Genomic DNA, 15,076 nt, shown 5'->3' with positions numbered 1-15,076 from the left:
TTAAATTAAGACTGCTTATACCTTATAAACGATAAAGAAGTGCAAATATTTCATTCTGTATCTACACACATTTTTTCAATAAATATTTTAAGTAAGATTTGTACATCTTAGTCAATTTATTTAATATCTTTCTTTAGCAAAACATATATATTTTCAAATTTATAAATTGATTTAAATCAATATGCGTATGAAGTCTTGATAGAAATCTGACTTTCTGTGCCTTAAAGTAAATGAAATTCAAAAATACTATATCGCGATACATCGCTATATCGCGATGCAAAACTGACGATATATCACGATATATAATTTCTAATATCGCCCAGTCCTAACCATGATCCAATCGCTTCTATCCCGTAACCTAACAATAGTAAAAGCGTGATAAGCATCTACGTAAGATCTTCCAAGCATGAATTACTTTCAACGATTGAACATACGATTTCACGTTTCTAGATGGCGGAAAATAATAATGGACATTACATAGGTGTGAGGATAGACGAAGACTTGGTCTACCATGATCCAATCGCATCTATCCTGTAACCTAACAATAGTAAAAGCATGATAAGCATCTACGTAAGATCTTCCAAGCATGAATTACTTTCAACGATTGAACATACGATTTCACGCTTCTAGATGGCGGAAAACAATAATGGACATTACATAGATGTGAGGATGGACGAACACTTGGTCTAGCATGATCCAATCGCATCTATCCCGTAACCTAACAATAGTAAAAGCATGATAAGCATCTACGTAAGATCTTCCAACCATGAATTACTTTCAACGATTGAACATACGATTTCACGTTTCTAGATGGCGGAAAACAATAACGGACATTGCATAGATATGAGGATAGATGAAGACTTGGTCTACCATGATCCAATCGCATATATCCCGTAACTTAACAATAGTAAAAGCATGATAAGCATCTACGTAAGATCTTCCAAGCATGAATTACTTTTAACGATTGAACATGCGATTTCACGATTCTAGATGGCGGAAAACAATAATGGACATTACATAGATGTGAGGATAGACGAAGACTCTGTCTACCATGATCCAATCGCATCTATCCCATTACCTAAAAATAGTAAAAGCATGATAAGCATCTACGTAAGATCTTCCAGGCATGAATAACTTTCAATGATTGAATATACGATTACACGCTTCTAGATGGCGGAAAACAATAATGGACATTACATAGATGTAAGGATAGGCGAAGACTTGGTCTACCATGATCCAATCGCATCTATCCCGTAACCTAACAATAGTAAAAGCATAATAAGCATCTATGTAAGATCTTCCAAGCATGAATTACTTTCAACGATTGAACATACGATTTCACGATTCTAGATGGCGTAAAACAATAATGGACATTGTATAGAGGTATGGATTGATGAAGACTTAGACTACCATGATCCAATCGCATCTATCCCGTAACCTTACAACAGTAAAAGCATGATAAGCATCTACGTAAGATCTTCCAAGCATGAGTTACTTTCAGCGATTGAACATGCGATTTCACGATTTTAGATGGCGGAAAACAATAATGGACATTACATAGAGTTGAGGATAGACGAAGATTTGGCCTACCATGATCCAATCCCATCTATCCCGTAACCTAACAATAGTCAAAGCATGATAAGCATCTACGTAAGATCTTCCAAGCATGAATTACTTTCAAAGATTGAACATACGATTTCACGTTTCTAGATGGCGGAAAACAATAATGGACATTACATAGATGCGAGGATAGACAAAGACTTGGTCTACCATGATCCAATCGCATCTATCCCGTAACCTAACAATAGTAAAAGCATGATAAGCATCTACGTAAGATCTTTCAAGCATGAATTACTTTCAACGATTGAACATACGATTTCACGATTTTAGATGGCGGAAAACAATAATGGACATTACATAGAGGTAAGGATAGACGAAGACTTGGTCTACCATGATCCAATCGCATCTATCCCGTAACCTAACAATAGTAAAAGCATGATAAGCATCTAAGTAAGATCATCCAAGCATGAATTACTTTCAACGATTGAACATACGATTTCACGATTCTAGATGGCTTAAAACAATAATGGACATTACATAGATGTGAGGATAGACGAAGACTTGGTCTACCATGATCCAATCGCATCTATCCCGTAACCTTACAATAGTAAAAGCATGATAAGCATCTACGTAAGATCTTCCAAGCATGAATTACTTTCAACAATTGAACATACGATTTCCCGCTTCTAGATGGCGGAAAACAATAATGGACATTACATAGATGTGAGGATAGACGAAGACTTGGTCTACCATGATCCAATCGCATCTATCCCGCAACCTAACAATAGTAAAAGCATGATAAGTAACTATGTAAGATCTTCCAAGCATGAATTACTTTCAACGATTGAACATACGATTTCACGATTCTAGATGGCGGAAAACAATAATGAACATTACATAGAGGTGAGGATGGACGAAGATTTGGTCTACCATGATCCAATCGCATCTATCCCGTAACCTAACAAAGTAAAAGCTTGTACACAAGATATTCTAAGCATATATTACTTTCAACGATTGAGAGCTCATATAGAGTTCGTTTTCTGAAGGCTGAACTTGATCAGTAACTTGACTATTACGCGTTTCAAGCGCCGTATTTAATGGTGCAGTGAAGTTTAAAATTCATATACATATTGTTTCGAGCGACTAAAATGATATTAACGAACAATTGTCACTTTAGTGCACCTTGAAGAAAAATGTGTCCATAGTTGGGGTCATACAGTATGTACCAATGCACAAATAATCTCGAATATCAAGGTCAGACAGTGTACAAATATTCCTACCAGAAAACAAAATATCTGTTAACAGGCTTCATGCAATATGCATGAATAAACCTACTACTAGGAAATGATATCCGTTATTAGAAACAATGAAATATGAAAAAATATGAACAAATGAATAAATATGACTTATTGGAGTCCTACATACCAATTGACCTTTCAAATAAAATCTCTGTTATCGGGGATCATAAATTGCATATCATTACCCCTTTACGAAAAAATATATGTCAGGAGTGATAGTGACTCTAAGTATCGGATACCGGATTATAAAAACGCGATGTTGAATTTTAAGAACGCGGAAATAAAAATCACGATATACTGATTTTTAAATCGCATAGACGCAAATCACGATGCATGATTTTTAAATCGCCTGAATATGAATCGCAATGTGTGACTTTTAAATAACGAATAAGTGCAAAAATCGATGCTTGATATTACGTGCGCGTGAATACGATTTAGAACGATTTTAATCTTATGTGAATACGAATCACGATATTGATTTTAAAACCGCTTAAATACAAATTGCGGTATTGGATTTTCAAATTAAGTGAATACGAATCGCGATGTACGGTTTTTAAATCGCATGAATATAAATGGCGGTGTTAGCTAATTCCGACGGTGTTTCAATATGCAAAATCCGACAAATCCGACAAATCCGAAAAATCCGACAAATCAAAAAAAGAAAAAAAAAAAGAAAAAAAAACATCAAATTGGCAGAAGAATCATATATGAAACCGTCTCGCTAACGCGATTTAGCAAAAGTTTTAAAATTTAATATTTAGATTGAGAAACTCTTAATTCTAACTTCAGTTTTGATTCGTGGAAGTCAGCGAAACTATGGTCTTGAGGTACGCGGAAGGCCGCGAAATTTATGGAAAAATTACATTCCTCCTAATTTCCTTTATCCTGGACTTGGAAGGATGATCCGAAAAGCCCGGAATGCAATCACCCCTGATTTGTTTATTCAGTGTCTTACAGATTTAACCATTGCATCAAGAATAGGGACATTCGACACTTTCATGTTATATGATGATAAATGATGTTATGCAGATTGGAAGAGAAATATGGATGACTTGACCAGCTTTTTACAAAATTATTTTTATATTTTTAACCCATTGGCAAAATGAGTGTTGTTTTGGGTTTGATGGAGTGCTCACCTTATTTGGACTTCATCACACTTTTCAACTGTGTTCAAGAGTAATAGTAAACATTGCGCATGCGTCGTCATTGCATGCGCTGCTATGGCGACCGCTTCTGTTTGATAACTTTTTAGAATTCTTTTTTTTCACTTCTAAATTTGCTATGCATTAAGTTGGTGAGTTTATTTTTGAGATATGGAACCAGAGAGATCTCCATAAATACTTCTTGAGTTGTGAATAAAAGAAAATTTCATCATTGAACGATAATTTTGTTTTTATTGATTTAATTAAGAATCAGAAATTCTAACCTACCGTTTAAACTGGATCGTTTTCAATATTAATTCAGTTGAATATCACACAAATAAAGAGGATAAAAAAAACATAGATAACAACCATTTTGCCAATGGGCAAAATGTGATCGCCTTTCGGAGATCACAATTTTTTTTAATAAATCTCTTTTTACTATTGAAATTAATACATTACACAAACAATCGTAATAAAAACATTCCATTTGTAATGTATTCATATGAAATTAAACTCTTTGTGTGATCAGAACACCGAAATTACTGAATTACTTTTTAATATCTTCATTTGTAGTATTGTATAAATTTTTTTAGGTCTATGCATATGATGCCAGAAACTATGGTGACAGTGAATATTCTGAAGATTTTAACTACCCTATAAGCGTCGATGATCTGTTTCATTTTTTGAATATTATAAAAGCTAATAAAGCTGTATTAATAGGACATAGTATGGGTGCCTACACTGCATTTTTCGCAGCTTTTCGGAAGGTAAAAGAAATTTATCTGATCTACTGTAACATTGCACAACATAAAAAATGTACATTAAATTAAAATGTTTATTTTTTGAATATTTTTTGTCTGAAAATAATGTTTCTATCCGTATTTTTTGTTCACCCCGTACTATTTTCAAAATTCCACTTTTCAGATTTTTAAGTCTTTAAACAGCATCCAATAACAATTAACAGGCAAAAGAAAGATGATCTTCCGATATTTCCTAAAGGGAAGAAGACCCCTGGACGGGTTAACTCAAACAAGAAACTTGATCTGTTAGTAGCTCAAACGTAATGGCATCTTTCTTATTTATTACACCTCGCAGTTTATGTTCTTTAAATCGAACTACTAAATTGATCCGTGCTGAGGCCTTCTCTCTTCTAGGAGGTGCAGGCTCTCCTTGACATTTAGACCTTCACTAACTTGGTGTCTATTTTGGCGACATTTTCAACAACAAAAGCACCTTCTGAATGTTCGAGGATTTAGACGCCTTGTTATATTTTGGATTTCTGTTGTTTTAATTCAAGTTTCATTTTTAACTAACAAATATTATATTTTAGAATATTTTTACGTTAGCTTTAGAATATTAATCATATAATCTAAATAATTATATGTAAGGGAACCGTATAGTAGTATGAATAACAAATCAATAAAAGTAAGAATGACGTTGGGAGTAATTAAAAAAAATTAATGAAATTAACCTAATGTTCGTGAATAATAAATTTTGATTTAACGTAAGAAAGTAATTGCTTTGCTCCTTACGTTTAATATAAATTGCCAATCTGTGACATGTCCATGCAGACCTGCCACTTGCCCTAAGATCAAATAACAATTTCAATCAGTCTGTTTAGTCTGTAATTTGGACTAGAATGTATTATAACTGAAATTAATTTTCGCAATCTAATAAAATAATTGATTATTTAGAGAGATTGTGCACAATCTTTGAAGTTTATGGTACCGGGCTTCACGTGCACTATTATATTTCTGGCTTATTCATAGTTAGGAAAATGGTATAAAGTATGGTAAATAATAAACGACAATTATTATTTTAAAAGAAAATGTATTAAACCAAAATCTAAACTGTAATTGAAACTATTTACATCAACTCATTCCAGTAAATTCAATAATTAGATTAACAATAGTTGAACCCTCAAAATTTCGGTGATGCACCTACCTTACTGAAAAGACAATTCTAATCAAATTTGGGAGTTAGCATATTTTAGGGAAAACATTTATTATTTAAATCTATAAGTTTGACTTGGATTTTTAGAGTAAAAATGATTCGCGCACGTACTGAGTAAATGAGTATGTAATTATTAGTTAATCAATATGATTCAAATTAATCTTAAGCATTCACATACATTTTTTCACATATTAAATACTTTATTTACACATTTAAGACGGAAAAAAGCACATCACTAATTAATGAAAAGTATTGATATTCAAAATTCACATTGAAATGTGGTACTTATTGGAGTGTTGGATCCATCGACCATAAAGGCCATCAGGCGAGGCGACTTTTATCAAATAAAAACGGTACACTTGAATCATTTTGGTTTTAATATATGAAACATCCACCTCAAGTTTCATCAAGAAAACGTTCAAATTAGTTGTAAGCATGCACAGTGTAATATATACATAATAAATTAATAAATAAGTAAAAATGAAAATTTAAAAAACAATTTTCAGTGAATAACATTCAGTTTTTTACTTTAGAGCTAATTTTTTTCTGACATATACTTACGCAATTACCATCTTCGTGCCTACATGACGAAGAGAGCTTTGAATTTTGCTTTTTCGTCAAACATTCCTGTCTTTAACAAAGCAACGTGCTAACTCCAAATTGTCTTCGTTATATGATTTCTTAATTAGTAAATGAAATATTAGCATTTATTATAGATCTTTATTTATATAGTGCTCTGCCGTCAAACAAATTTTAAACGATTATTTTGAAAGATTTTTAAATTCCCTTTATTTGATGTTCGGAGGCTACAACAAACGTGATTTCAAAATAGAAATAATAAATAAACATAAAAAAAGTTAAAAAAATACACAAAAATATTAAAAAAACGGAATAGTTTCTAAAAAATTAATTTTCAAATGCATTACTTTTTCAGGTGCTATTTAACTGATTTACAGAAATTCAGAAGTTGGAAGGTTTAAATTCTATTCTTTAAAATAATATTTTTTTTGTATTACTTACAAATTTTTACATCATTTAAAGAATCGAATTTAGACCTACAAACTTTTGAATTTCTGTAAATCAGTTAAAAAAAATTGTCGAATAATTATTTATCATTTTGTTTTAAAATTATTAAATAATATAAAACTATTAAAAACAATATCTGGCATAAGACTGTCTTTAGATAAACGAATTTTAAAATTGCGTGTAAATATTTTTTTGATTCATCTAAGTTGTTAAGATATGGAGAAATAAGCAAATAGTAAAATCTACCTTAAGGGTCTAAAATTTAAACCACTCTCCTGACCAAACTATTGGGACCATATTACCCATATTTTGAGAATCCAAATACTGTGAAAAGAAGTTATGTTTATTCAGAGAAAGCAAGCTTCTGTGTCTGATTTCGTATCTTTGTAAAAATTATTTGCTCAAATTATTTGGCTTACTTGAGTTTTCCCCTTTAAATCATAAAGATTGTGTCCTCGTACGTTAAGATCCGATGACTAGTATTCAACTGTTGTGGCACAGTACATTTATGTTTTTCACATGCACTTTTATTATTTTTTAACTTATGAAAATCAATAAGATTATAAATTAAAACAAGGAAAATGATCACATATATAGATACTCAATCAATACATAAAAACAAAACAAAAAATGAATTGATATTAAGCTACCTACCATAAAATGTTGATTTGCAGAGTTGAATTGATAGATATATTTTCTTAGCTCACACTGCAGTTGACTTCTAAACGTTTACTTTTGCTTATAATTTTTTGCCTGAGGCTCATCAAAAATTGTAGGAGCACCTAAAGCTTGATCTGGTATTCAAAATTTTTTTCATCTGATTTTTGGCAACTCCAGTATTTGACATCATACAAACTAATAGAATGCTCTGTAGCCTTGTAAATATTTATTTTTTACTTTAATATTATACTTAAGTCTCCCTAATTGTAGATTCCTTAAGTTAGATCTAGCTTTCGTGATTTTTTTTTAAAATCTAATTTTCGACAACTTCAGTATTCGAAATTCTATAAATAAATGGAATGTTCAATAACCTAGTAAAAGTTTATATTTATTTTTAATTTTATAGTTAATGCTTCAAAAAGTTTACAGAGTCCTAGCGCGTGATCCGGCTTTAATTAATTTTTTTAAATCTGACTTTCGGCTATCCAGCATTCGGCATTTAACAAATGGAATGCTCAGTAGCCTTGTAAGCATTTTTTTTGTTTTTAATATTACCTAAGGCTCCTCAAAAATTACTGAAACTCCTAAAGCAAGATCTGGCTTTCGTGATTATTTTACCTGATTTTCGGTAACTTCAGCTTTTGGTATCATATAAATAGAATATTCAATACCCTTGTAAAGGTTTTTTTTTAAATTTAAATTTACACCTGACACTCTCCAAAAATATAGAGTTTTTTAAAGCATTATCTGACTTTTCTGATTTTTTTCGTCTGATTTTCGGATTCGTCATCATGCAACTGAATGGAGTGTTCTGTAACCTTTTAAGAGTTTTTTTAAACATTATATTATTATACCTAAGGCTTTTGAAAAATTGTAGAGACTCCTAAAGCCTGAGCTAGCTTTCATAGTTTTTTTCATCTGATTTTCGTCAACTCCAGGATTCGGCATTATACAATTGAATGGAGTGTTCTGTAACCTTTTAAGATTTTTTTTAACATTATATTATTATACCTAAGGCTTTTGAGAAATTGTTGAGACTCCTAAAGCCTGAGCTAGCTTTCATAATTTTTTTCATCGGATTTTCGTCTACTTCAGGATTCGGCATCATGTAATTGAATGGAGTGTTCTTCTGTAACCTTCTAAAAGTTTTTCTTTTTTTCTTAACACTATACTATTATACTTAAGTCTTTCGAAAATTGTAGCGCTACAAACGCATTATATGATTTTCATGATTTTTTTTTAATTTGGTTTATTTCTTTCATTTCATATTTAGGTTACCAGTGTTGGCGATTCATTTGATATCTCGGAATTCATTCTATGCTCCCTTAAGGATGCTCCATATTTAAAATACCTATTTCTCTTCAGTCCCTCCAAATTTCCATTCCTTTTGTCGACCAGTTTGCAAATCGTATGTAAAGATTTTTTTGTCTTTGGTTATTGTCCCTTTCAGTTTTGCAAATAATCGTCAGTTTATTGCTTGAGTGTTCTCAGTTTTCGAATGGTTTTAAACTATAAATTTGGAAAATTTTGCTTCCAGCACTGTCAACGGCGACGCGCGAGCAAAATTATAAGGAGCATATATAAAATACTTTTAAGTAAGTCACGACTTTTCAGTTAATTAGGTTACCCAGCGTTGACGGCTTATTTCTGTCTCGGACTTCATTCGCTGCAACTTAGAAGATGCGCCATTTTCAAAACGCCGATTGTGCTCCCTGAAATTTCAAGAAATGTGTCGATCAGTTTGTGGATTATCAGCAGAACTTTCTTATCGTCTCATTCATTTTCGCTAGTATTCTACTTTTTATTGTTTGAGTGTTCTCGATTTTAAAATGATTGAAGTTATAAATTTTAATAATTTTTTTTTCCAGCCAGAGAGAGTAGCGATGATAATATCCGAAGACACGTATGTAAAATCAAGTTCTCACGAGCATATAATCCATTGCAGAGATTACTTACGAGAACTATCAAATTCATTTTTAAAGATTCCGAGCTATATGGATGAAGAGGAGGCGCACAAGAAAATTGCTCATGATATGTTCGCAGAATTATCCGAAGAAATTGTAAGTAGCTAAAATTGGAAAATCTCTCAATTCTTTCTATTGCATCATTCATTTAGGAATTATAGTAAATGATGTAAGCGAGATAGTTTACTTTCCCTTCCACCCTATCCCCTTTGCGATAGCGTGTAAATATTAGTGCCCAGATTGGAGACTGCTCAGTGATTACCTCTTTAAACTGTAGGAAGGAGACGAGATAAGGCATAATTCACGATTGCAATGATCGAATACGTTATCTGGATAGAAGATCGGTACCATGTCTTGACCTTCCTGCCTTCTCTCTCCTCCTTTTCTCAGTTTCTTAGGAATTGAACTACGATATTTTTCCATACGGGAGTTTTTTGTATGAACATACGGGAGTTTTTTGTATACGGGAGTTTTTTGTATGCAATTAGAATGGCCCTTGAAATCTTTTTCGTAAGAGGGTACGTGTTAACAAGACCGAGTTTATTAACGATAGACGTGAAATTCTATCACTAATATTTTAGATGACTGTGATTCAAATTTTGTGGTATTTTTGGACTGACTTATAATTTACAGTTGGAACACCCTGAATAGAATTGACTTTTACGAGACACTGCAGGAATTTAAAAGCATATTTTCTTACTCTTAATCAGTATTTTGTAGTAAACATACGGTTTAAATGGGTTAAGTTTATTGTCATGGGTTAAATTGGTTTAAATTTATAATAGTAGTAATAAATTCTTTTATAAGAAACCATTTCAAAACTTCGAGATCTGACAACTCAGAATTGATGAGTACTAGCAAATGAAGAAGAAGTGAAGTAATCTTGCCTAACCACGTAATTTAATTGGACATCTGTAAACTACGTCACGCATGTGTGCCGAACCTGATTGGTTCTTGAATCGACAATTCATGATTTACCTACGACGTCGTCACTTGTAGGTATCCGATTCTCATACAGATATACTTTCTATAGGGGTCAGGGAACTCGCTTTGCACCAGAAAGATTCTGAGTTCAAATCTCGGACATGGCATGGATGTCCTTTCCTTCTCTGTATTATCTGTTCTTATTTTGGGAGCAATGTGGCCCACCTAATATGGTACCCATGAAAGAGTGGCCAATATATCCGTCCTTATAAATGCCTAAATTGACGAATGGCAACCCATTTGGGCATTGGAAAAAAATATTTCCTGTAAAAAGTTATGTGTAATCCACAAATGTTTCTATAAAGTATTGACGTCCGCTTTATTTTCGTCACTACTTTTCAAAATTAGTTTTAGATCCGTGGTAACCTTGTATAAAGAAATTATAATTTGTTTTATTCGCACTGACTTTCGACGATAGCATTGGCTGGAGAACATGCCGAAAGCTGTAGACCACTTAGCCGTATAAGGATACGTTTCCAGGGTGCACCGCGAGGAGGTAGGTCTACTCCGCTCCCCGCTCTGCAACTTGGCAGAGCCCATGAATAGGACCCACCTCCGCCGCTGTGCTGCATTGCATTCCGGCTCTGAATCGTCGCTTTATTGGCAAGCCAGAGAACTTTTAGGGCAATGACTTCGGTCATTCTGTTTAGTTTATTTATTCACCTGCTTTGTCTTTGCATTTGTTTTCTGTGTTATTTCTTGTTTATGCCCAGCCATTGGAAATTTAAAAAAAAATATATATATATATATATATACAAAAATGGTTGAATTAAATTAGTAATAATGAATATGCAAATTAATATACTTTTTTTATGTCTTTGTTCATTTAAAGAAAAAAAAGACTCCTGAAGATTTATTACACAAACAACTTTTTCCATTCAAAAGAGATGCTGATGGGCGATACACGGCTAATTTTAATGAGAAGTCACTCTATCGAATCTATAGTGATCCTGCCAGTTTTCTTCTAGACACTGTTGGCTCATATGAAGGACCTGCTGTATTTTTAGTTGGAACTAAATCTTACATGAATCTGTAAGTACATTGTTAACCACTTTTATTTAACTTTTTATGGATGTTCGCGTAGAGCGATCCACAGATGGCGCTAGGGGTGAAAATGTGTCGTAAAAACTTTCCGTTTACCATTTTTGATTGATTTTTACGCCTGACATTGAAAAAGCGTGCCATCTTATATTATTATACTTGTAGTGTTTGCAACATAACGCAACTTTGAATTTCAATCTCAATTCTCAGAATTCTTTGAATTCAATTCTCAGTTTGAATTTCAATTAAAAAAACAACAAATGAATTTGGAAGACTCAGCAGTCATGATGTGATGCTATACAAAAAAGAACCAACGTCAATATTTTACATTAATATAGCCTATAAGGGATAATGCTCAAAACATGGCAAACCTTACACTTTATTTATGTTGTAGCATTAATTTTCTTAAATGTGTTTTAGGCACGCGACCTGTTAGAATTTATATTACATAAAACTCTAATGAATGTGAAAATAACGAGTAAATTTAAAAACAAATCACACTAATAAACTTACTAGAACATTAAGCCTGTTCACACATCACTTCGTAAGCGTAACATAAGCGGAGGAATACATATCTAGAGATACACCATTCCAAAGTATTAAAAAAAGAATCTAATAAATGTCACATTTGATTGATGCTGTAATTCAGATTTGCTTTAGGCTGTTAGACGACCTGTTAGAATTTCTATTACAGAAAACTCTAATGAATGCTAAAGTAACGGGTAAATTTAAAAACAAATCACAATAATAAACTTGTTAGAACAGCCTGTTCACACATCTACAGAATTACTTCTCACAAAATTTTTATATATATAGTGTTCGAATTTGATATATTGAGGTCATATTTTTCTTTTTGTATAATTTTAAGCCATGGATTAGACAAATGCTTTATTATAGTAAAATTTGGTGGCTGGTTTAGCCTGCTTCTGTGTGAAGTGTCAACAAAAGTATATAAACTAATCTTGTAGGTTTTGAGAAATGTTATTAATTCCTTCCCAATACTTAGAATAGCCAGCATAGACTCTATTGATAATGAACATTAGGAATGAAAATATTTATATACAATTTGCATTAATTGTCAAAAGATTCCCAAGTATATAGGTATAGATAATTTAGTTCAGTATTAATTGTAATATTATGTAAAACCTTATTAAAATAATATTTAAATATTCTGCAGAAAATCGTTATAAGAAAAAAATGCAATTGTGTATTATTCAATATTCATTTTGATTTAAACATTGTAGTTTAACCTTTCTCCTGTGTTTTATTGCTATCTAGAGATATACCATGTATATTCTAAAATATTAAAAAAAAATACCGAAGAAATGTCACATTTGAAGCTGTAATTGAGAATTTGAAATTTTCCGATTTCAAAACCTGTTTTCTTACAGTTCAATGTAAATGAGAATTAAATACTTTTTTGGTTTAATTTTTCGTTTTAAAGGCATTTTTATAATAAAACCCACTGAAATTAATACCAAATTTAAACCAACTAATAAAATAGTTGAAAATTACTTGGTATTTCTTTCAGAAATAGAGGAAACTAAAAATAATTCGCACATTTGTTTAGTAAGAAACCAACCACGTTTACCAATTTATTAAATTGTTCATAATTATTCTGTAATTTGTAAATCAAAATTCAGTAATTAGTGAAAAAAATGCAGCAGTTATTGAATTCTTGGGTCTACTTCATAAAGTTAATTGACTAATAGTATGTAGTGATAAAATCTATATTAAACATATTTATTTTGAAATATCTTCATCATATTATCTGAAAGTTATTTACAACATTCATACTTGAAAGTATTGAGTAATGAATTAAAAATTAACGGTCATATTGCATTAATTAATAATTAATGCAATATGACCGTTGTAGTTGTGACTATGATTAATATGTAATTTCTCCATTTAATTGCATCGATAAAATATGATAGAAATATTTTGACATTTCTTTGTATAAATATTAAAAAAAATGAGTTCTATTATGCTATTTTAGATAAAACATTGAAGAAAACGATATATTTTTTTTATTTTTTTTTAAGAAATTCGTAAATTTTTTTTCAAGTCGCTGCTCTTTCATGTTCTTTTATTTAAAATTTTGAAATTTCTACTTCAAAATAAATACATATACCGATTTTCAAAACCATCTATAGAGAGGAATGTAGCAATAAGTATTTTTTCTTGCTTGCTTTTTTTTTTATCTCACTTTCTCATCCCTAAGCCAGCCAAGCGGATGTTTGCAACCCAGGCAGATGATCAACCTGTAAGGTGGCAGTGGGATCAATATGCATTTTCTGTCAGAGGGAATGAGTAATTATTCATTATTGGTCAAAAGGTTGGACACTAATTTGTGTTGATAAGGTCCTCATTTCAACTCCTTTTTGTTCTCAGTCAGTTAAAAAGAAGCCTACAAACAAATCACTCAAATTTAACTATGGCAAGCAGTGAATGTAAAACGTTCTCCATTGATGATAAAATGGGCTTAATCAGAAAAATTGAAAAGGGATGTAATCAAGCTGATATTTGAAAGGAAATATAAACTATCCAAATCTACAGTTTGTAACAGATGGAAAAGTAGGCAATTAACAACTTATGCTCATGAAGAAAATTTAGATATCAGAAAAAAGTTGAGACAAGCAGATCGCAAAGATGTTGAAAAGAAGCATTACTGAAGTGGTTCAGCAATCGAAGAAGCCGCAATCTTCAAGTACTTGGACAAATGTTGATGAATTTGCTAAGCGATTTTGCGAGACTACTTTTATGTGCTCGAATGGCAGGTTAGACAAGTTTGAAAAGCGGAATAACAGAAATTCAGGAAAAATTTTCTGAGAGTCGGGAAGTGTTTCCTTATCTGATGTTGAGGATTGCTCATCAGCTAAAGATTACAAATTTGTTTTTTGTTTTTTTGTACGCAAGATGAAGAGTGATGAAAAGTAGCAAAATTTTTGCTACTACATAATGTTTTTCAGTCATTTATTTGAATAATGTGTAATAAAGGGGAGAAGTTTGGGAATCATTAGTTAAATTGCCTGCGAAACGGATATACAGGGTAACAAAAAAGTATAGGGATCACTTTTGTGGTTATCTACCACTAAAGTTTTATAACCTTTTTACATATATAGCATACTGATCTAAAGCTCTACTATTAGACTTTCAATTGCAATACTATTTCATAAAATCATAAAAATGCTTTTGAAGAAATTTGACAAAAAGCTGATTGGTCTAGTACAAGCATTTTTAGAACTTCGATGGAGCCACAGGATTATACAAACCCATTTTAAAAGGAAAGGTATTGTGATTTCACTCAGCCATATCAGTCGCATCAAGAATTCAAAACTCGGATCGATGCAAAATAATGCAAAACCAAAAAGAAGTGGACAGCCAAACAAATTGAAGAAATCAGATTTGCAGAAGCTTGATAAGATGACATCAAAACCGGATCCACCAA

At 31.8% G+C, this 15,076-nt stretch overlaps 1 protein-coding gene across 1 annotated transcript in view; it reads left to right on the top strand.

Moving 5' to 3' along the window:
* Positions 1-15,076, top strand: part of LOC107450713 (sn-1-specific diacylglycerol lipase ABHD11) — a gene marked incomplete in the record, with an annotated part of 66,909 nt that overhangs the window by 13,853 nt on the left and 37,980 nt on the right. Inside the window, 3 exon segments of the mRNA XM_043040697.2 lie at positions 4,594-4,767; positions 9,508-9,699; positions 11,420-11,619. Coding sequence (XP_042896631.2) covers positions 4,594-4,767; positions 9,508-9,699; positions 11,420-11,619 — 566 coding nt within the window.

Source organism: Parasteatoda tepidariorum, chromosome 5 (assembly GCF_043381705.1).
Source record: "Parasteatoda tepidariorum isolate YZ-2023 chromosome 5, CAS_Ptep_4.0, whole genome shotgun sequence".
Lineage (NCBI taxonomy): Eukaryota > Metazoa > Arthropoda > Arachnida > Araneae > Theridiidae > Parasteatoda > Parasteatoda tepidariorum.
Note: the sequence above shows the minus strand (reverse complement) of the source record. Positions and strands in the feature narration are given on the sequence as shown.